Raw genomic sequence first — 22,247 nt, forward strand, 5'->3', positions numbered from 1 at the left:
TAGCTCCCACTTTTCTCTCCTCCACTTTTCTTACCATCCAAATCTCACCCAACTCACAGGCCACCTTTCCTTCAGTCAAATTCTGCCTATTCTAGCTTGTGGTGTTTTCTTCCTCTTTGAACTCTGCTATTTGCAAGCATCCATTTCTCACTGATTATGATGTTTTCATTATTCTTTTCCATTTATCTGTGTCACAGTTTCAATTAATTCTTCAGTGACCTAAGATCTAGTGCTAAAGATTAAAGTTTAAAATAATTTGACAGGAGTACAAATAATATTCTCATTTTGTGATTTTTTACAAATTTATATATAGTGTTTAAGAAACAGCCTGTCCACTTACAAGTGATGTGACTTAATTTCTCTAAGCTGCAGGTTATCATCTATAAAGTAGGCAAACTGCCTCATAAGGTCAAGGTACAAATTAAATAAAATGAGGACTGGCACAGTATCTGGCACAGAGAACATCATTATTACTACTAACTGCATATAAAGATGGCATCATCAGAAAATAGACTTCCAGTTCGATGGTAACAAGAACACTACAACAACAATTTGTCATAAACAGATGAAGAAAAAAAAGCAATATATACATAAATATACAAATATATATGAATATATGACAAAAAGGGCACTACATAATAATGACAGCTAGCATTATTTGAGTATTTACTAAGTGCAAAATATTTCACTCCATAATATGCACCTCATATATCTTATTTTACTTTATCCTCAAAATAAGCTAACTTATAAATGGGACATGAATTCTTAAAGAGAAATTACCTAAGTTGTCCAAGGTCACACATTAGCAATTTAGAGAGATGTAATTTGAACCTACATCCGTCTTGATCCAAAGCCTATCCTCTTTATGCTCTCCAAAGAGTGCATACTCAGAATAAGTGTTATAAGAAAAGCTCTTCAATCATCGACGATTGGTTTGTGAAAATGATGTAACTTTAATTCAGGCAATGCCTAACTCAAATTCAAACAATTTCGTAATTGTTTTATAACAGTGGTGGCTTATTAAGTGTCCGTCCTTAAGTTTTCTAATATTATATGCATTTACTAAAGTGGGATAAGTAATAAATAAGGTGGCTAGAAAAAGGTAATTAGAAATAATACCAACACTCCCAAGTACTTTTCTCAGGCTCATTTGTTACATATCTATTATCCAATTCATATCATAGCTGTCACTACATAAAATGGCTTAAAAATTTCATCCACAATATTTCAAAAACAAATGACAAAGAATAATTGGAATTATTCCATTTTTTAAAACATTTTATAAGGACCACCACTCTCCCTTAGATCTCTGAACTGTAAGGCAAAGAATTTTATTTTAACAACACCTTGGGTAGTTTATTTGAGGAGAGCAAATGTTATATTCTTGGGTATTCATTTTCCCCCCAAGTTTATAGGACGCTAACAACAGAAATTATTAATGGAAAGAGACCCACAATGAAAAAAACTGTGCTCTTAAAAAAAATAAATAAATAAATAAAACTTAATATAATTTCCATTCTTTTAGATTTACTTTCTACCCATCACTTGGATTGAATTAGTCTTTCTCTAGGAACAAAGTGTAAAGATCCATTACCACAGTCACTGCTTTCCTATTAAAGAACAGGGTGCTTTTTGGAATATGTTAGAAGGATCATTTGTGCCTCAAAAAGAAATAAGAAAATATTTAAGCAATCTGCTATCTTCTCACTATGTTTTAGGCTGTAATTGCCCATAACAAGGTTCATGTATCTTATAGCATGATCCAAATGATTCCATTTCTACATCTTTGATTAAAAATAAGCTGTCTTGACACAAATACTTAAATATAGAATAAATATTTCACTATTTTTTAACTTTTTAATAAATATTTATTTATTTTTGAGAGAGAGTGAGCGGGAGAGGGACAAAGAGGGGGACAAAGGATCCAAAGTGGGTTCCGTGCTGACAGCAGACAGTCTGATGTGGGGCTTGAACTCACGAACCCCAAGACTATGACCTGAGCTGAAGTCAGACACTCAACAGACCTAGCCAACCAGGCATCTCAATATTTCACTATTAATATGTGCTCCTTTTAGATAAAATTAGAATCTTAAGGCCATACATCTTTTAAATATATTTAACCATAACAAGTCTTAAATAAAAAAAGCAGCATTAGATAGGAAAAACAATACACCAGCATTATAACAGGCCCTGTAACAAAACTCAAAGGGTTTTTCCTCTAAAGCCAATTATTTCTCATATTTGGCTCATAGTCCTCTCAAACTGACATCTGAGCTTTTTGTTGAATGTAACTAGAAATACATACTGTAGAAATCCCATCAACTCCACCAAAATCTATCCATTGGAAAATTTCTGTTGAAGTTGAATCCTAAGATACCTTCCACTGTAAGAGTAGAATTATAGTTTTCTTTTCTTTAGAACACCACTTAAGGGAAAAAAAGAAGAAAGAAAGAAAGAAAGAAAGAAAGAAAGAAAGAAAGAAAGAAAGAAAGAAAGAAAGAAAGAAAGAAAGGAAGGAAGGAAGGAAGGAAGGAAGGAAGGAAGGAAGGAAGGAAGGAAGGAAGGAAGGAAGGGGAAAAAGGAGGAGAAAGCAATACAAAAAGGGAAGATCATTTTATATGAGGAAAGACATGACAAAATAAAAAAGAATCATCTGAAAAAGTTTACAAAAAAATTTTTTTTAACGTTTATTTATTTTTGAGACAGAGAGAGAGCATGAACGGGGGAGGGTCAGAGAGAGGGAGACACAGAATCTGAAACAGGCTCCAGGCTCTGAGCTGTCAGCACAGAGCCAGATGCGGGGCTCAAACTCACAGACCGCTAGATCATGACCTGAGCCGAAGTCGGCCGCTTAACCAACTGAGCCACCCAGGCGCCCCTGAAAAAGTTTTTAAATATTAGGCATAACACTATAATTTGAGTCCCACCATATCACCACATGACATAAATACAGGGAAAATGATGGTTACATGATACGTGTTATGGTCCTACTGCATCAAAGGAACACAACACAGGGCGCCTGGGTGGCTCACTATCCATCTTTGGCTCAGGTCATGATCTTACAGTTCATTGGTTTGAGCCCCCCGTCAGGCTCTGTGCTATCAGCTCAAAGCCTGGAGCCTGCTTCAGATGCTGTGTCTCCCTCTCTCTCTCCCCCTCCCCTGCTTGTACTCTGTCTCTCTTTGTCTCTCAAAAACAAACAAACGTTTAAAAAAAAAAAAAAAAAAAAGGAACACAACACAATATAGCAGTGTACAAAGAGGTGCTTATCTTCAAGGAATTAAGAACATACATGATTAATTCTGTTTTTATTCATCATTTCCCTAGCACTATAAACTGAATAGCAATATTCCATTTTAAAGACAGAAAAACTAACTTAAGCATAATTTGTTTAAAAAAGGAATGCAAATAGCATCATGGTTACTTGTTTAAGCTCCAGAGTTAGACTCCCAAGGTTTAAAGTCCTGGTTCTAGCATTTAACTGGATATATGGCGAGGGCCAAGTTACCTAACCTCTCCAAGCCTTGCTTTCTCAGCCCTAAAATTGATTTAATCAGAGTACCTAAAGGAAAGGGTGGCTTTAGGGGTTAAGGGAGAGAATGCACATACGTAGCTACCACAGTACCTGTAATGTAACTAGTCCTCAATAGATATTAGCCATTAATACACTAGCAACAACAAAAATGGCCTGATAACGACAACCCAGGCCTCTTGACTCCAAGGATATTTTTTTTAGTCAGAACTGCTGCCTCTCTCATAAGACATTTTCTTTTCCAGAGTGAGATAGAGGCAATTCAATGAAATAATGATACACGTTCTCTCCCACAACTGTGCAATAGATACGGTATCTCATTTTAAAAAATGCAAGATGTTATTTTGTTTCATAAAACTTTCCAGAATAAAAATGTGACTACCATGTAACCATGCATTAAAATCTTATTATAATTATATATTAGGAAACTAACTGAAAGGCACAATGAGAACTCATAATTACTTTCAATTTCTCCATCGAGTCCCTGGAGAAGGTTTTACAAGCTGCATCAATTTCTTTTCCTATGACACCAAGAATGGATTCCTGTTCAGTCTCCAGGCAAAGAAGTTGATCCTTGAGCTGCAATCTGGCCTCTTCCATCCTCCTTAAGTACTCTTCTTCATTGCTTATATGCTTTTCCTAAAACATGGATAAGAAATAAAAACAGAATTAACTAATGGCAAGAAACGCTTGCAATACCTGTGTAGCCAACTCAAAGGAGTGTGTAAGGAACCACATCTGACTCTGTCAGTCTCTTTACTAAAAACATTTTGCCTACTCATCAGCTGAGGTCAAGTTACAGAGAATTCAGAAGAAGGGCATTGAGGAAACTGGGTGAGTGGATACTTGGCAAAGCAAATTAAAGTAATTCTGTAACCAAAAGAAAAAGAAGTTTAAAGAAATCCTTCACATTTTAGTAACATAATGCCATTAACAGATTGGAGAGTAACAGCTGACGCCACAAACGGACTTGGAGTTTTCAGTAAATATCAGCAAAACGCTAGAAAAGTAAAATATAAAATAAGATTGTTAGTATCTTCATTTCAGAAAAAAAAAACACGTTACTACCTTATCTCATCAAAACATAGATTTTAAAAAGGCTAAGTTTTCAAATACAGTCATACTTCATAAATGCTTTGAGTCATGTAAATTTGATCAAAGCAAGACAAAGGTACTTCTCAAAAGTAAGCAAAATTATTTAATGAGAAGAGATTTCTAAGCATCATTTAGGAGATTACAAAGACTTGGGGGCCCCCTCTAGGCAAAGCAAGTCCCAATCATTACGGCTTCACAATTTCATTACTAGAAAAATTCAAGTGGTGTTGCACACACCTGAAGGAAGGTCACAAAATCACTAGAATGTAGTGTAAACAGTGGCCCAAAAAGTCATGGTGGCTGGCCAGCTTTGCTTTCACTCATTACACAGTGACCTCATCATCTTTACCTACCCCAGCAAATACAACATAAGCAAGGAGATGATGTGGCCAAAAAGTCCAGCTTGAAGTTAAAAGAACAAAGAGATGTGCTCAATGAAAATTCATCACAAGAGGAAAAGATAGCATTTTAGCAGAATCACCCAACATTTCCTTTCAATTCAAATTACTTTTGCAAAATAAATGAAACCCTCTGCCCACAAGAGAGTCCTCGCACAACCTGTCTTCTGCCCTTCTGTCCAGCATCGCCTCCCTCCTTCCCACTCTCTCTGACTGCAACTACTTGCAGCTTCTCCGACATGTCTGTGTACGTCTCCCCACCCCCATCTAATGTGTACGACTCTGCCTGAAGCTGCGCTATTTGAAAATGGGGCCAGTAGCTCAGAGGCGGCATTTATCCTGATGACTACATCCTCCTGGTCTAGTAGCTCAGCTTTGTAAACTTAGGGACTGGATTTTCTTTTCTTTTTGGTACTCTGAGTGGAGCCATCTTTCAGCAAGAGGAACATTAAGCTCACGAGAGACTAATGTACAAACTAGAATGCCACTCAATTAACTACATCAAATTACAATAAGAACCATAACTGCTATACAGATCAGAATGTTCGTGTCAGCATAACCAGTATATGTTCTCCCTGCAGACCAATCTGGATGGGAAGGCAAATTATAATCAGAATGTTGCTTAATTAATAGGAAATTGTAGCGAGGGGAGTTTGTTTTATGAAACAATTCACAAATGGTATCACATTAATGGCAGCCTGGCGTGTCCATCTACACATCAGGGATGTACAAACCACAAAAACGAGTGTTCCATTCTCCTGGGTGGTGTTTGGATGCAGACTGCTGAAGTACATCTCCCTAACTTTCTCATTTGTTCGCGTTGTTTCTGCCCTCCTACCATTCAGTTTCTCTCCCGCCTGATTGATACTGCATCTCTTTAGATACACTGATATCTTCACAGTCTTGCTTTCATCTAAGAGGCTTTCTGAAAAATTAACACCCAGGCTCTGAACAATACGTGATGACTTTCAAGCTTACTTACTACAAAGCAACCTTACTGCCAAGTCCCTGTGTGAAGGTATTTGCCTCTGTACTGTTGCTACGTACCGACCACCTACACTTCCTATCCTTCTAAGCTTATCCTCCAAGATCTAGTCTCCTTTCTTTACTGATTGCCCAATGCAGAATGTCCCCAGAGCATATTACACATGTCACAGTTTTTTAAAAATGTACCAAGCTGTAATATAATTGTTTGTGTGCAAGCCTCCCTCAATAAACTGCTAATTTGGGGAGACAACAAAACATGTTTATAATCATCTTTTAAACTCTCCAACTTTGCTGAAGAAATGATTTAATATTTTTTGAAGACTCAGATTCAACACCGGAAAGATCATTTCATCATGCAGACCTACATGTACTCAGAGGCTACTGAGGTGTGCTAGGAAGTTCTTTTTATGCATTCAAAAACCTCCAGACTGCTGCTATATTCTCACTGGTGTGACATTAATAAAGAAAATACTCTATCAGGGGTTACTGAGGCACCTGGAGGACACCTGTTGATATTCTAAACCCAAGCAATTAACAATGATATTCTAACTCTTCCTTCTTTTCTCATTTCCTTCAGATCTGGCTTTCCTCTATCCACTATTACTTTTCTGTGCTCCCTTGACTCATCAATAAGAAGACAAAACTATTTCTGTATTTTGATATTCCTGAAAATGTTAACATTGTCAGAAAAGGCTCCATAAATTCAATTTCTGTAGCAAAGACTGAAAACTTCATCATCCACTTCATTATTTTTGGTGAGATAGTCCACATGCTATGTCCAACCTCCCTTTGAAGTAAAACTCACAAAACGATGAACTCACATGGACCTTTTAGATCAGTAAGTCAAATTACCTATTATTCTTTCAGGAATCCCTTATCTGACATTTCTGACAAATGGTCATCGAAGCCCTATGTGACCAGCCCTAGATTCCAAGAATAGGATACTTGACAAAACTGTCACATCTTTCCATTAGTCCAAGTGCTGTACTTAAGAATTAAATAAAGGAACCCTGTACCCTTACTAAGTTACATTCCAGGTAAATCCATGTTCTTTTATTTAACTCAGTTTCAGGCACTCCACCATATTGGTTCTTCACCCACATGCCCTCTAAGACCTTAAATCTAAAAGTTAAGTAAGCTCTTCTACTCTGTACTTAAGGAATTGTAATTTGATTTATTCACTCATTCAACAAATTTTTATGGAAGGCCTACTATGGTGAGATGTTCTCCTGAGTACTAGGGACAGAGTGAATCAGATAAGGCTCCTGTCCTCATATAACCAAAAAATAACTCCCTGAAATGTCATCCCTTTTGTTTTGCCCCATTCTTCTGGTTGGAGAATACCTATCTCAATACCAACCATAATACCCAGTGAATTAGCTTTTTGTCCCAGTTTCAGGTTCAGAAATAGCTCTACGAATCAAACAAGCGTGGCTAATTCTGTGGGACAAGTGGGAAACTGGTTGACATTAATCCAACCATCCTGTCTGATTTGAAGGTATATGAATTAATAAGGGGAGATGATAATATTTAGGCACTATTACGACTATTCCCTGGTTCTCTAATGAATTCAGAAGGAGCGATAACTCTACTATAAGGTTAATCAAAAGCTATTATATATCTACAGAAATAAAAGTAACACAAGGGATTTTAGAGACTATTTAGAAATATGGAAGAAAAAGGTGGCTTTATGGTACAATGGATAGGGCACTGGACTTCTAGAAATATGGAAAATAGTCCAAAGTCAATGTTTCAGCATGAATGGACACAAATGTCTGGGTTGTGGGATCATAAGGAGCTTCTCTGTGGGGAGTAGGAGGACACGGTTCAAGAGATAGAAACAGATGAAGCTAACTATTTATAGTAGTCTCTATGATCCAAAAAGAAAGATATCCTAGACCATGCCTGATTCTGAGAAAGAACCTTAGAGAAAAAACTCAATCCTTAGTTACACAAGTGAGGAAACCAAAGCTCAGAAAGACCAAATAATCAGACTAAAATCAAAGAGGCCATAGCCCATGACCTGAGTCCCCTGGTTCCCTAAGTGCTCTCTATTAAAATGACACATAAGGGATGCATGTGTGGCTCAGTCACTTAAGCGACCGACGTGGGCTCAGGTCATGATTTTGTGGTTCATGGGTTTGAGCCCCACGTTGGGCTCTGTGCTGACAGATCAGAACCTGGAGCCTGCTTCGGATTCTGTGTCTCCCTCTCTCTCTCTGCCCCTCCCCCACTCATGCTCTGTCTCTCTCTGTTTCTCAAAAATAAATAAAAATTAAAGAAAAAAATTTTTAAATGCCAGATAAGTTGAGGGGTGCCTGGGTGGCTCAGGCAGTTAAGCATCTGACTCTTGATCTCAGCTCAGGTCATGATCTCAAGGTTTGTGAGTTGAAGCCCTGCATCAGGCTCGTGCTATCAGCAGAGAGCCTGCTTGGGATTCTGTCTCTACTTCTCTCTACCCCTCCCATGCTGTGCTCTCTCAAAATAAACAAACTAAAAAAAAGTTTAAAAAAAAGTTTTAAAAAAAAAGAAAGAATACAAAAAATACTTCTGAATGGACATTATTACAAATGAAATACACGACATACTGGAAAATTCAGAATAGAGCACAAAAGGAAAAGGAGAAGGAGAAGGAGAAGGAGGAGGAGGAGGAGGAGGAGGAGGAGGAGGAGGAGGAGGAGAAGGAGAAGGAGGAGGAGAAGGAGAAGGAGGAGGAGGAGGAGGAGGAGGAGGATGAGGAGGAGGAGGAGGAGGATGAGGAGGAGGAGGAGGAGGAGGAGGAGGAGGAGGATGAGGAGGAGGAGGAGGAGGAGGAGAAGGAGGAGGAGGAGAAGGAGGAGGAGGATGAGGAGGAGGATAAGGAGGAGGAGAAGGAGGAGGAGGGGAGAAGGGGGAGAAGGAGGAGGAGAAGGGGGAGAAGGAGGAGGAGAAGGAGGAGAAGGAGGAGAAGGAGGAGGAAGAGAGAACACCATCAATAGCCTAAACTTTTAGGGGCTATCCATGTATACTGGATATGTACCCTGTGCACGTAAAATCTGCTCCTGGCAGATTTCAGTCAATGAGTACACTAATCTCACCCTAGCAAGGTACAGTTCCACTGTCAAAATACCAAATATTTTATGAGGTTTCCATTTCAGGATAGGAAGGGATTACACCATTAACATTTGTGTCTAAAGTAAGTTAAAAAAAATACTGCTCACGATCTCATCAAACACACACACACACACACACACACACACACACAATGTTGACTGGCTTGATCAATGGAGCTATAAATTCAAAGGATACGAAATGTTCTCTGATTATATATTTATGTTACCACATGCTCTTCACAACTCAGAACATTCACTTTCCCAAAGGCTGTAAAGATTACAAGTAGACACAATCTTAATGGAAATAGAACTATAGTAAAACTAGAGCATGTCCAAAATGTTATATCCTTGGCAAAAATTTTGAGATTCCTTCAATATCTTAAGAGTTCCAGAAAAGCCATGTTATTTCCAATACGGTTGTTACATGACATGAAAACAGTTCTTAATATACCTTAAAATAAAGATTTTAGCAAATAAAACACAGTCCCATGACTAAATAAGTCATTAATTACAAAGTTAAAGCTATTCCTTCACTGAAAACTAACTTGAATAATCAAGAATGACAATATTTCAGCCCCAAGGCCATCTTTAACACATCAGCAGTAGGTGGGGGAGAAATAGGATAAGAGGCAGAGAGAGATCAAATTATATTAAAGGTTGGAATTTAGGCTAACATAATATAATACAAAGTTATTGGAAGCATGGCATGTTTAAACTATAGACCAGCACATATCACCTAAAAAGTTTTTTTTTTAATTTTTTTTAATGTTTATTTACTTTTGAGAGAGAGAAAGAGAGAGAGGAAGGGCCAGAGAGAGAGGGAGACACAGAATCCGAAACAGGCTCCAGGCTCTGAGGTGTCAGCACAGAGCCCAACACAGGGCTCGAACCCATGAACCACGAGATCATGACCTGGGCCGAAGTCAGATGCCCAACCGACTGAGCCACCCAGGCGCCCCTGCCTAAAAAGTTTGAGAAAGAATATTTCCATAACTCAAGATAACTGTTATGCCTAAGCCTTAAATTCAGGACACTGGCATTACAAGGCAAATTATGAAACTATCCTGAACAAAAATTGGATCTGTCTGGAAGCCATTTATCTAACTCTCTAAAGAAAGCTCATATTACTTATGCCAACAGAGTTGACTCAGCTGCAAGGAAGTTAAGTTACAATGAAATGCCAACCAAGGCAGAAACTTCACAACTAAAAGAGAAGGATCTACCATAGATATTACAGGGTATCTGAAAAGACTTTAATCTGGAAAACTACCACACTGCAGTTCAAACTGTCTTGCAAAACAGCAAGAAAATAAATAAACAAAACATTAAGTATTGGCCACACCATAACTACTTTCTACAAACTTATTTCTGAAAAATACAAGATCTTTATATGATGGTGCATTTCTTAAATTCAAAGTACGGCTATATATTAAATGTTTAGATTGGTATCAAAAAAATACGCAAAAAATAAAACAAAGCAACACTGCCACAATCAACAATTCAGATCAGTTTTTAAAAGTCTCCATGGATCTAACCTATGTAAATCTTTTATCCTCAGTGAACCCAACACTACTCAGGAATAAAGAGGACAAGGGAAGGTCATAAACTGAATTTTTTACTTGCTATAGAAGTGCAGTAACATGAGGAAACTCCCTCCTCACCCACATGGATATTATAACAACAACAGATAACTGAGCTCTTAGGAATAATAGGAATGTCTACCCCTTCTCTATGCTCCCAAGGCACTTTACACAAGCTTCCCCTAGAGTTCTTACTATTTGAGTGTCTTTTATGTCTGTCTCCCCACCAGACTGTGAGTTCCTGTTGGGTAGAGATCTTATTCTTTATTTAAACATCCCAGTACCTAGTAGTGTGTCACACAACAGTCGATCGATAAATCTTTCTGAAACATATATATTCTCCTACGTTCCATTCATCCTGTGAGCATTTGTGTGTGTGTGTATTCTCTATGCACTAGGCAGAATAGACCCCAACTATATGATAATGAAAAAAAAAACAGAACCTCTGAACTCAAGTGACTGCCTGTGTTTCTGTAAGTTTATTTTTGCAATAAATTAATTAGTAAATTCATTGAAGGCAATCATCTTGTCAATTACAGGTTATTGTAACCATCAAGGCAAGGTGATGTCACAAAAGTGAGAGCACTGCCTTGTGGCAAGAAGCGATCAGATGCAGAGTAAGTTTTAAGGGTAGAATCAATAAGGTCTGCTGACAAATTAAGTACGGATCCATGTGTGAGAGAATGAGATGATTCTTTACATGTATTTAAAAAGCAAAAGAACATTGTAATTCCTACTAGAAGATTGGTTTCCTAAAGTAAAATTGCACCTATTTTGTGGGTTAGATATACTCTCTTCTCCTCTGTAAGCAGATGCTTTACACTATTTCCTTCAAAGGAAGGGAAGAAGTTAGGATTAATAGCATACTAAGAATAAGAACTGAGAGCATTAGTAAAACAGTAGAGCTAACTGAAAAAAAGTAAGGCGTAATTAGAACACTGGATATATGATTTGACGCACATTAAAATTTGAGTATGAAAGACTTTCCGATCCATAGCCTAGTCTTAAGCAGGCATAGGAAAGTTATCTATAAAACAGAAACCAAAAAATGGAAATTCAGATTTAAACTTCTAACCCCACTTAAGGAAATTATTCTTGCCTCAGGCTTTTTAAGTATCTTTTTCTAGGGGAATATTGAGCAATACAAAGATCATTGGCAGCATAATCAGAAAGGTGTCAGGATATGTACTGGATACATTCCTAGAAATTAATATTCAAAGTTGGAAACAAAAATACCACTGAAGGGTATTTTATGCATTCATTAAGTTTTAGGACCATTTTGCAATCATTACGTGTTTCTCTTAAGTCAAATGCTGGGAAACAGAAATAACGTTAGTTATTTAAAATCAGCCACTTTTGATGCATTTCTATTTCTGAAACAAAATATGGACAAGGAAACAAACAACTAGAGTTTCAAATTATGCATTTGGAACGAACATTGTTTAATTTTCAAAAGAAAAAAATGCATCATTCATCACCAGACAAATGTTTATAAGCTTACAGTGTCTTTAAAAACCATCAGGATTTCTTCTCCTTTTTTTTATTTCTTAAAAGATGCTTAAGCATGCATTTATTCTTATGAAAGAATATGGGGGAAAAGTTTAAAAACAAATTTCTAAATAATATAACTTATGTAAGCAATGAGTACCTCCTGTTTGTTTTTGTTCCTAAAATTAACAGAATATTACTTGTTCAACATTAAATGACAAAACAGATTCAGTCATTTTAAATTGTGATTAAAAAAAAAAAAAAAAGAAAGAAAGAAACCTCAATGAAAACAAACCTGGACATTCATTTTATGTTTCCTTTTAGGGTCTACCAAAGCAAGCAGGCCAGGCCTGCTTAACTTCCAACAAAGCACTGAAACAGATATAATATAGAACTTTTCCCCTTGGCTTTCCACACCACAACAATGTGTACCATTATTTAGCCTAATTCCTACACTATGGGTATCACTCACAATCTCAAAATTAAATGAAATCAAACTAACAGTACAGGATTTTAAAGGATAGTGTCCAACAAGACTACTTTCCTCTCAAGCCCCTGTAGTTATCAACCACTCAATGAATTAAGGATTAAATGGCAGGCCTCTCAATCAAGTCCAAATCAGGAATGATAAAGATGCAAACTCTGACTTCACTCATTACCTTTATTTAAAGTGTACCTCCTTGATTGCAAATGGTTCGTGGAAAAGTCACTGCCAATGGAACAGAGTTTGAAAATGGCTTCTCCATACCTACGTTCCATTTTGGAAAGTAGAGACCAAATGTACTTCTATACAACTTTTACTTCTTGCCCCATCCTCTGCCACAGCTGCATGTGTAACTGCCCCCCAACCCAGTCAATGCATAGTCATGTCACCTTTGCATTTTAAACTTGCTTCTTAAAATCTGGCATAGTATTTCATACATGGTAAGCAGTCTTATGCTTCAGCCAGTTCTCTGTAAAAGTCAAGGACTACTCTGGACTTAATGACTATAAGTGGTTCAATTAAAATCACTTTATAAATGACATATACAAAATTTATCATTTTACCTTTAATTTGACCATCTTATTATTTTTGTTTTTTTGTTTTTTTTTTTTAAGATGACAGCAATCTCAAAGGAAATTACTTGTAACATCGTAGTCAGTGTTTATTTAGAGTATCTGCTTTAAATTTGCCTCCAAATTAATATGTGGTAGCTACAGCTTTATCCTACTTAACACTTTTAAAATAGATGAAACACAAAAGAAAAAGAAAGTCTGCTTAAAAATGACCTAAAGTAAGTGAAAAAAGTCACAACTCATTTGCTTCTATTTCTTTTTGTACTGAAACACACACACACACACACACACACACACACACACACACACACACCACTGAAATCAGAGAACTGTGCCTGCTACGATCTGAGTTTTTAGTAAAAGAAAATACAGAAATGTGATTTTGCAAAGTAGTGAATATTTTATAGAATAGGCATCTGACAATCATATGTATTTTTCCACATCATGAAAAGTAGCAGTCCTTAACAGATGGTCAAATTAGAACTGAAACACAAAATTAAACAACATTGATTCATATTTTCTTGCCATGGATATATTTTATGTCACAATATCAGGTTTTAATTTGATTTTTCTAACAAAATCTGATGACTCCTTTTCCAAAATTGGTGTAAAGCTAAAAAAATAAAAGAGTATATGGTAATCTGTTGAATATAATAACCCTAAATTTAAATTCAACACTATGAGTTCAATGAAAAGATACAAATGTGAGTCATTTTACTGGCAGCAAATAAAGGGAAAAAATACAAGGAATTTTTGCTCATATCGTGATTTTACCACAAGCTGTGCAATGTTGGGCAAGTCACTATATTACACTCTTAACCTCAGTCTCCACCATCTGTAAAAATGGGTATCATGATTACATTTGCAAATGAGAATTGTAATTACCATTTTTCAAAGATCCACATTTTGTATAAGAAAACTATCTCCTAAATGTTTTAATCCAATATAATCATAGCTTTAAAATATGTTGCTAGGTGTCGCTTCACAAATAACTTGAATAAAGCATTTTGTGGGAAGGAACAAAAATACATTTCTATGAATCCTGATCTACTCAACAACTTAGGTTCCTATGAACTGCCTTGGATGTCGCACCATCTGTGGCTTTAACGTGCTCCTAATTGTTTCATCAAGGATTCTCATTTCCTGAAAGAGTAACAGAGAAAAAAAGTCCTCTAAAGAGAAGTCAGTATACTATAGGAATAAGCAAGAATTATATGAGATAACTAAACATCCCAAATAACCTATATAATCAATATAGTAGGTCCTATAAATTCTGATACAATAGAGAGAATAGGATTGGTAAATCTGATTCCTATTTCCATTTCTACCAATGGACAGCTGAGAACACTTGGGCAAGTCAACTAACTCTTTAGGTCAGAACTGCCTCATCTATAAAAGAAGGGGGGAGAATGGGGAGGTTGGTACTGTTCAAGGCTCTTTCATACTTTAGAATTACACTGGTGCCAAATGTTTTGGGAACCACCACCTCTGCACAATATTACAGTGCGATCTTGTAAATCTGAGACAATGTTTATTAAAAAAAATCAAAATCTAGCATACAGATATGGGGCAGAAAAACAAACTACTGAAAAATCTTCCAACGTTGCCATGGCTAGCTATAATCACAAGGTATATGTATCCATGTGACAGCATCTCCAGTAACAGAGGAAGTTCTACATGTGGTTGTGTTTAGGGGTGGATTAAAGGAGAAAGCAAAATGAAGAGAGTAAATGCCTTTCTCTTCCAGATTTGAATATCTAGTAGCAAGAAGCATATTTGCATAATTCTGCTTAGAATTAAATCAGTAAAAAATACAAATGAAATATCCAAATACGGAAAGTACTAGATTATTTGGAAATTACTTGATCTATAATTTTAAAATAGAAAAAACAGTAATGTAATCAACAACAAAAGAATGCCACATTCACCAGATAAAATACTGGGTGTTAAACAATTTTAAAAAAAATTTTTTTTTTTCTTAACATCTATTTATTATTGAGAGATAGAGCATGAGAGGGGAAAAAGAGGAGGAGGCACAGAATCTGAAGCAGGCTCCAGGCTCTGAGCTGTCAGCACAGAGCCCGATGCAGGGCTCAAACTCACAAACTGAGAGATCATGACCTGAGCCGAGGGCAGATGCTCAACCAGCTGAGCCACCCAGGCACCCCAAATAAACTTGATTTTGAAAAATGTTCAATGACATGCAAATTCAGACTATGAAGCTGTGCATGGCAAATGATCCTAAATGGGACCTGAGTATCTGTGTGTATAGAAAAGAACCCTGAAAAGAATTTCACCAAAAACTGAATGTAGGAAAGTTAGGTGGTGAGATTATAGGTGAGTTTTTAAACCTTCCCTATAAAGTACCCTGCATTTTCCACAATGAAAATTTGCTTTATAATTTTTTAAATTTTTAATTAAAAAAATTTTTTTAATATTTATTTTTGAGAGAGAGAGACAGACAGACAGACAGGCAGACAGCACAAGTGGGGTAGGAGCAGGGAGAGAGGGAGACACAGAATCTGAAACAGGCTCCAGGCTCTGAGCTGTCAACACAGAGCCTGATGCGGGGCTTGAACTCACGAACTCTGAGATGATGACATGAGCCGAAGTCAGACACTTAACCCACTGAGTCCCTGTTTTCATACTTTTTAAGTGTTCCCTTATAAAGAACAATATATTTTCTAAACCTATAATTTCAGAATTTATAAAAATGAATATGCCCAATTAAATTGTTTCCCTAATTCCTGAAAATTAATGTCTTCATTATGTCTGCATTGGACATAGGAAAACATCTCAGAATATTATTCACATTTTTATAGCATTTTTTGCATTGCTTATAAATGTATCTGCATAAAATATTTTATATATTTTTTCATAAAACATTCTTCTAAAACATAAGGTTCAAGATAATACACATAGTATGAACAGAATAATCTACAAAATAATATTCTCCCAATTTTTTTAGACACCAGTTATGTCTCAAACATTATGTAAATATGTTCAAAATTAAAAACAATGTTTAATACTTACACTACAAAATTATTTGAAAAGCTCCACAAAAATGACCATTAATAATCACTAATAAACTCATACTTTAATAATTTTTTTAGGTGGGATCAGATATAGGTCTGTATAGATAAAACATTTAAAACCTTCACTATATAAATTTTGATGTTGACCTGCTGAGCAAAAATGACTTAATTATACATGAACTTTTTGATGAGTTAGATTTCAGGGAAACTAATAAAAATAGACTTCTGATAAAATAAACAACATTATGAGTTTCCAGGTAAAACCAGAAAAATAAAAAGATTAATATTAATAACCTTTTAGAACAAAAGAAATCAAATACTTTCTTTTAAAATTTTAAGCAAAAGGAATAATAAATTTCAATGACACTATAGATGGAGAAAAAGTTCTATCTCTAACACTTCATGAGAGCTTTTTCCCTGGGAAGAAGCTCATAATAAAGTTTTAAATGCATATGTAAAAATTCTGTGGTTGCATAATACTTGTTCTCTTTGTCATGTAAAATTGAAAAATAACATTTGATGTTAAAGCAAAATCAGATGTTGGAAAAAAATGCATTTTATTACCACATATCACCACTGAATGCACTAGGAAAATATGCTAAAGTTAGTTATTCTGTGCATATATACTAACAGCAATCTTCTCCTGATCGCCTGATTAAGGCTGCTGATGCTAATGCTTTATATGAATTTTGATGAAATTTTAACATTTCTTAGCTTACCAAGTAAGAACATGACAAAAAACAAAGACCTAAAGTATGCAGTCAAAATAGTAGCAAGACATTTAAAAAAGAAGGAAGTATGCTGCACCAGGGTGGCTCAGTAGGTTAAGTGGCAGACTTGGGCTCAGGTCGTGATCTCATGGTTCGTGAGGTCAAGCCCTGCATCAGGCTCTCCACTGTCAGTGCAGAGCCCGCTTCAGATCCTCTGTCTCCCTCTCTCTCTGCCCCTCCCCGGCTCACACTCGCTCTCTCTAAAATAAATAAACACTTAAAAAAAAAAAAAAAAGAGGGGAAGTGTGTATTAATGCCATAAGACGGGCATGCAAGAACAATGCTGTGTTAGGCAAACAAGAAAGGCTTCCCCTTTGATTGCAGAAAAACCACATTTGAAACCTCTTCAATGCAAAAGGCCCCATTTACCAAGTTCACTTGCACTGCTCACATAGTAATCTTTGGGCTACAAGTCACAGGGCCTTTTTTTTTTTTTCCCACTGAAAATGTATTTTCATCTTTTCTTGTTTTTATCTTCTGCAGTCTGGCCACAACACACACACACACACACACACACATATACCCATAGGTTATCCATATTTTTTATCTGTTACATACATGTATAAGCATGTATGTGTGTATACACACACACCTCTTTACCCACAATTTACTTATAAATTATCTACTGTGTACCTGGCTCTATGCCTGATCTTGGAGATGGAAAAACAATCAAGATTTGATTCCTGTCCTCCAATAGAAAACATATTATAATACCTCCCACCTGTTTGGTTTGCTTAACACACGTGCCTTCAATATCACTTGCTGATAGAACTGCCAGGTCTTTTCACAAGGGAGCCTCCTTTTGGGGGCCATCTGTCTCAAGTGACTCAACGCAGTCTCGTTCTCAACTTCCAATCTGCATAGCTGTGCAATAATTTTTATTCCCAGTTCCCTGGCCCCTCACTGCCTAACACATTATTAGACTAACCACAGGCAGTCAGTACTCGCTGATTGGTTGACTGTTTGGTTGAACCACTAACCAGCAATATCTGGAAACACAACAACAAAATAATGGCATCTACTAATTGACACTACTAATAGCTTATTAGATATCAGTTACTCTGCCAAGCACTTTATATACATTTTCACATTTAATTCTATAATAGAATTACTTTCACATTTAATTCCATCATCTTTTCAAAGATGATAAAACAGGCTTTGAGTTTTAAGCAACTTGCCCAAAGACATACGGCTAGAAAATGATTGACACTCAACATTCTGCCCATAGCCACTAATACTATTATCACCTCTCAGCCCTATTTATAGATGGCTTAACGCAACAAAAAAATATTTATTTTGAGGCGGGGGTGCAGAGAGACAGAAAGAGAGAGGAGGTGGGGATGGAGAGAGAGAGAATCCCAAGCAAGCTCCACACTGTCAGTGCAGAGCCCAATGGGGGACTCAAACTCACTGTAAGACCATGACCTGAGCTGAAAACAAGAATCAGACACTCAAAATAACTGAGCCACCCAGACACCCTGACCCAACAAAATTTTGATTCATATGTAGCCATATACTAAGGCATGAGTCAACATAAACAGCTAAGTCAACCAAAAGTATATAATCACACACACAAAAAGGATATTAAAGAAAAGCAAGCATATAAGGTGTATGTGTGTGTGTGTGTGTGTATATATATATATATATATATATAGGTGTGTTTAAGACTATTTTATCTTTAAGATCATTCTCCAGTTTAGACTCAGGAGATATCTTTTCTCTGCATTAGTGCCCAATGTCAAGACTCAACAATACAGTTTTAACAACTGAAAGGGATTTAGTTTTTCACAATCCAGTCATAAGCATTCAGTTGCAGACCTGTGTCTTATCTACATCCAACCCTCACCACCCGGCACAAGGCCTGCCACATACTGGATGCTCAATACATAGCAATGGAATACAGTCAATAATTCTTTTTTTTTTTTTTAATTTTTTTTAACATTTATTTATTTTTGAGACAGAGAGAGACAGAGCATAAACAGGGGAGGGTCAGAGAGAGGGAGACACAGAATCTGAAACAGGCTCCAGGCTCTGAGCTGTCAGCACAGAGCCCGATGCGGGGCTCGAACTCATAGCCTTCACGGACCGCGAGATCATGACCTGAGCTGAAGTCGGCCGCTTAACCGACTGAGCCACCCAGGCGCCCCTACAGTCAATAATTCTTGAAACTCTGTCCTAAGGTAAATGCTCCATTTATCTGAATGCCTGAGAACATATATATCTAGAACATCATGAACAGAATCAGTGAAGAAATATTTAAGCAGAACAAGATAAACTTTACATTCCAATATATGAAATTTGAACCACTATTTCTTAAATGTAAATAGATAAATATAAAACATGTTAACACAATCTTCTGACTAGAATTTTAATTACAGAAAAGTTGGTATGTTTTGCATTATCTTCACAGCAACTATACCCTGGCAAGAGATACAGTAAATATGTGTGAACACTGGACACACTAAAACCAAAACATGACATAAGAACTAAATTGCAGCAGTTGTCAAGATTGTAGGCTTAAATTCAGCAACTTAATTTAGCACATTTAATCATAAACACCTAACTTCTATCTTATTTCCTTGATTTTAAGAATTACTAGAAAGGTAAAAAAAAAAAAATGTATGTGTGTGTGTGTGTACACAAAATATAGGAATTTTGCAAAATACAAAAAAGAGGAAAAGATCAGTAAAGCGTTAAGGAAGGTTTATGAAGCATTTTATGATATCCTACCCAATGGTAGCACCTTCCTCACAGATGCTAGTAACCCTTATCAAGTACAGGATTCATTTGGCCCAGTTTACGCTGTCTTCTACTATCAGTATTTCAATGGTCATCTTTATTTACATTTGACTTCTATCACACTCAATTGCAAATCCTTTTTGGAAGCAGGTAGAAGGAAAATATTCTGTCTTCTATATTTAGTTGACTTTTGCCACAAAAGTAGTGACTCTCTAAAAGTCCCTCATATTCTACCCAATTCCTGTGTACAGCAGATACTCAAAATAAATTCACACACATCTACTGAAAGGAAAGTGGTAAGCCTGCTAGGGATGTTCCAAGGTTACCAACCTTCTTAAGATTCCATCTCTACAAGTGCAAAAATGAGCATAATAGTATCTATTTCACAAAATTACCATGAGCATTAAAAGTGCCTATCATACAGCGTGCACTTAACTATTACAGGTTTTATTTTGAGCCTCAGTTTCCTCATAGGTTAAAAGGGATCAATAAAATCCAACCCAGAGTTGTGAGAACTGAATAAGGACACATATGTAAATAAACTGGCATAAATGCCTGACGTATAGCACGTCCTCAATAAACCAGAATTCCTTTCTTTGCTACCTTGCCTCTAAACTATTTCAAGACCCAGAAGAAACTTAAACATCTAATGTAGTAGAATGTTAACAGTTGGTTCAAAGAATAAAAATCCATCATTTTAATAAACTAACATTTTATTCTGGCACCAATACAATTTACGTATGAAAGACTACAATTAGCATTTATTAATACATAAAACGTATCCTAAGAAGAAATCCTAGAAGAGATTTGAATTCGTCTTTAAAATGAGCATTCGTTCATATTTTTACCTTTTCTTCTAGCTGGTCCTTCAAACTCTGATATTTTAGCTTCAGTTTTTTGTTCTCCTGTTCATTCTGGGTTAATTCCTCTGTCAGCCTGTCACACTGTGATTTCAACTTCTCTAGCTGACAACGATGGACTTTAGCCGTATTCTTATCTTCTATGCTTTCTGCCTGAGAAAAAGAGAAGAAAAGAGAAAGTCCACTGGCCACAGGCAAATTGTACACCAAAAAAGTACACATTTGATCAGTGGGCAAAAACTTCAAGATTTTGCTCTACGCAGCTGTACAGAAACATACACACAAAGGAAATGCCCTTTGCGTTTATTCAATCACTCCTCAGCGCTCGCAGAGCACTTCCTCAGTGAAAGGTACCACACTAGGTGCAGAAATAACGAATATTAAGAGTAGAGGCATCAGACGCAGCTATCCGTTCCACAACAACGAATGAGGAGTGTTAATAAAGGCAGAAGCAGATACTGTGACAGCCCAGGGAGGGGACACCAACTCTGCTGAGGGCTTATGACAGAAGCACCCCAAAAAGGAAATACTAAGACACAGTACTGACTGATCAGTTTCTTCATCTACGATCCTGGGTTTTGTGAAAGAATTATGTATTTTCAGTACCACAAAATTACCGAACCACCCTCGAGGCTAAAAGGATTATGAATCATGGCAGCCAAGCAACTACAAATAATTTAACGTGAAAAGGAGTTTGCCAGTGATTGTTTCAGTACCAACAGCATAAGAAAGTACCTGGTATTTGCTCTTTTTTTTTTTTTTTTTTTTTTTTTGGAATAAGCCAGAATCAAGTTTCAGAAAAAGTGAGAAATAATCTATTCCATGTATGGGATTCAATAAAGATTTGCCAGGCACGTGAAACTTAAGATACCATTTTAAGTGTTATTTTAAATAAACATTTAACATTTTAAATGAATTTAAAAATAACAACAACGTACACACTTGCTATACGTCAGGCACTGCACTACTCTCAGACCTCTCTGCATAGTTTTCCCTCATTTGGTCCTCACAGGAACCCGACCAGGGAGGTACTACTTTTACTGCCTCCTTTTTTGAAGCTGATGCCCAGAGACACTCATAACTTGGCCCAGGATATGTAATGAGTAACTGCAGAGCCAGGATGTGAACCCAAGAGTTCTCTCTAATGTCCATGCTTTCAACTACTCTGCTGCACTGCCTTTAAAAAGGTAAATTTGTCATTTTTAAAAAAACCAGCTGCATACACTTGTCATTGTTAACTGGTCATACCTACCAGTTACCAACAGGCTGTAAGCAACTACCTATGATCTGCTTAAAATATATTAACTCCTAAAATATATGTTTCTTTTCTTTTTATAAGTGTATTATACATGTGTAATCAGGGATGTAGGAATTAGATCATTGGAATCAATGTCCTGAAAGGAAGTTTTGTCAGCTTTTGACAAAATCTATAGTATATTCACCTCACAAAATTCACCTAAGACTAGATGCCATTTTAAATTAACAAAAGAATTGATTTTTAATGAGGAATCCTGTTTTCACAACCCAAAAATAAAACTACAAAATAAAGTTTCTCATCAGGAAAATTGCTCAATTATGATTTTAGGTTTCAAGAGAACGCTCTGCCTTTTCTTTA

The 22,247-nt window shown here is 36.4% G+C and overlaps 1 protein-coding gene across 7 annotated transcripts in view; it reads right to left on the reverse strand.

The window, feature by feature from the left end:
- Window positions 1-22,247, reverse strand: part of CEP128 (centrosomal protein 128) — a 385,845-nt gene that overhangs the window by 232,779 nt on the left and 130,819 nt on the right. For all 7 annotated transcript variants that reach the window (XR_009264662.1, XM_058739903.1, XM_058739906.1 and 4 more), the window contains 2 exons: window positions 20,621-20,785; window positions 3,995-4,171 (listed from right to left, as the gene is read on the reverse strand). Coding sequence is in view for 6 of the 7 variants with exons in the window: in XM_058739903.1 (XP_058595886.1) it covers window positions 3,995-4,171; window positions 20,621-20,785 (342 nt within the window). In the remaining variant the exon portion in view is untranslated. The remainder of the gene's footprint in view (window positions 1-3,994; window positions 4,172-20,620; window positions 20,786-22,247) is intronic.

Source organism: Neofelis nebulosa, chromosome 7, assembly GCF_028018385.1.
Source record: "Neofelis nebulosa isolate mNeoNeb1 chromosome 7, mNeoNeb1.pri, whole genome shotgun sequence".
Classification (NCBI taxonomy): domain Eukaryota; kingdom Metazoa; phylum Chordata; class Mammalia; order Carnivora; family Felidae; genus Neofelis; species Neofelis nebulosa.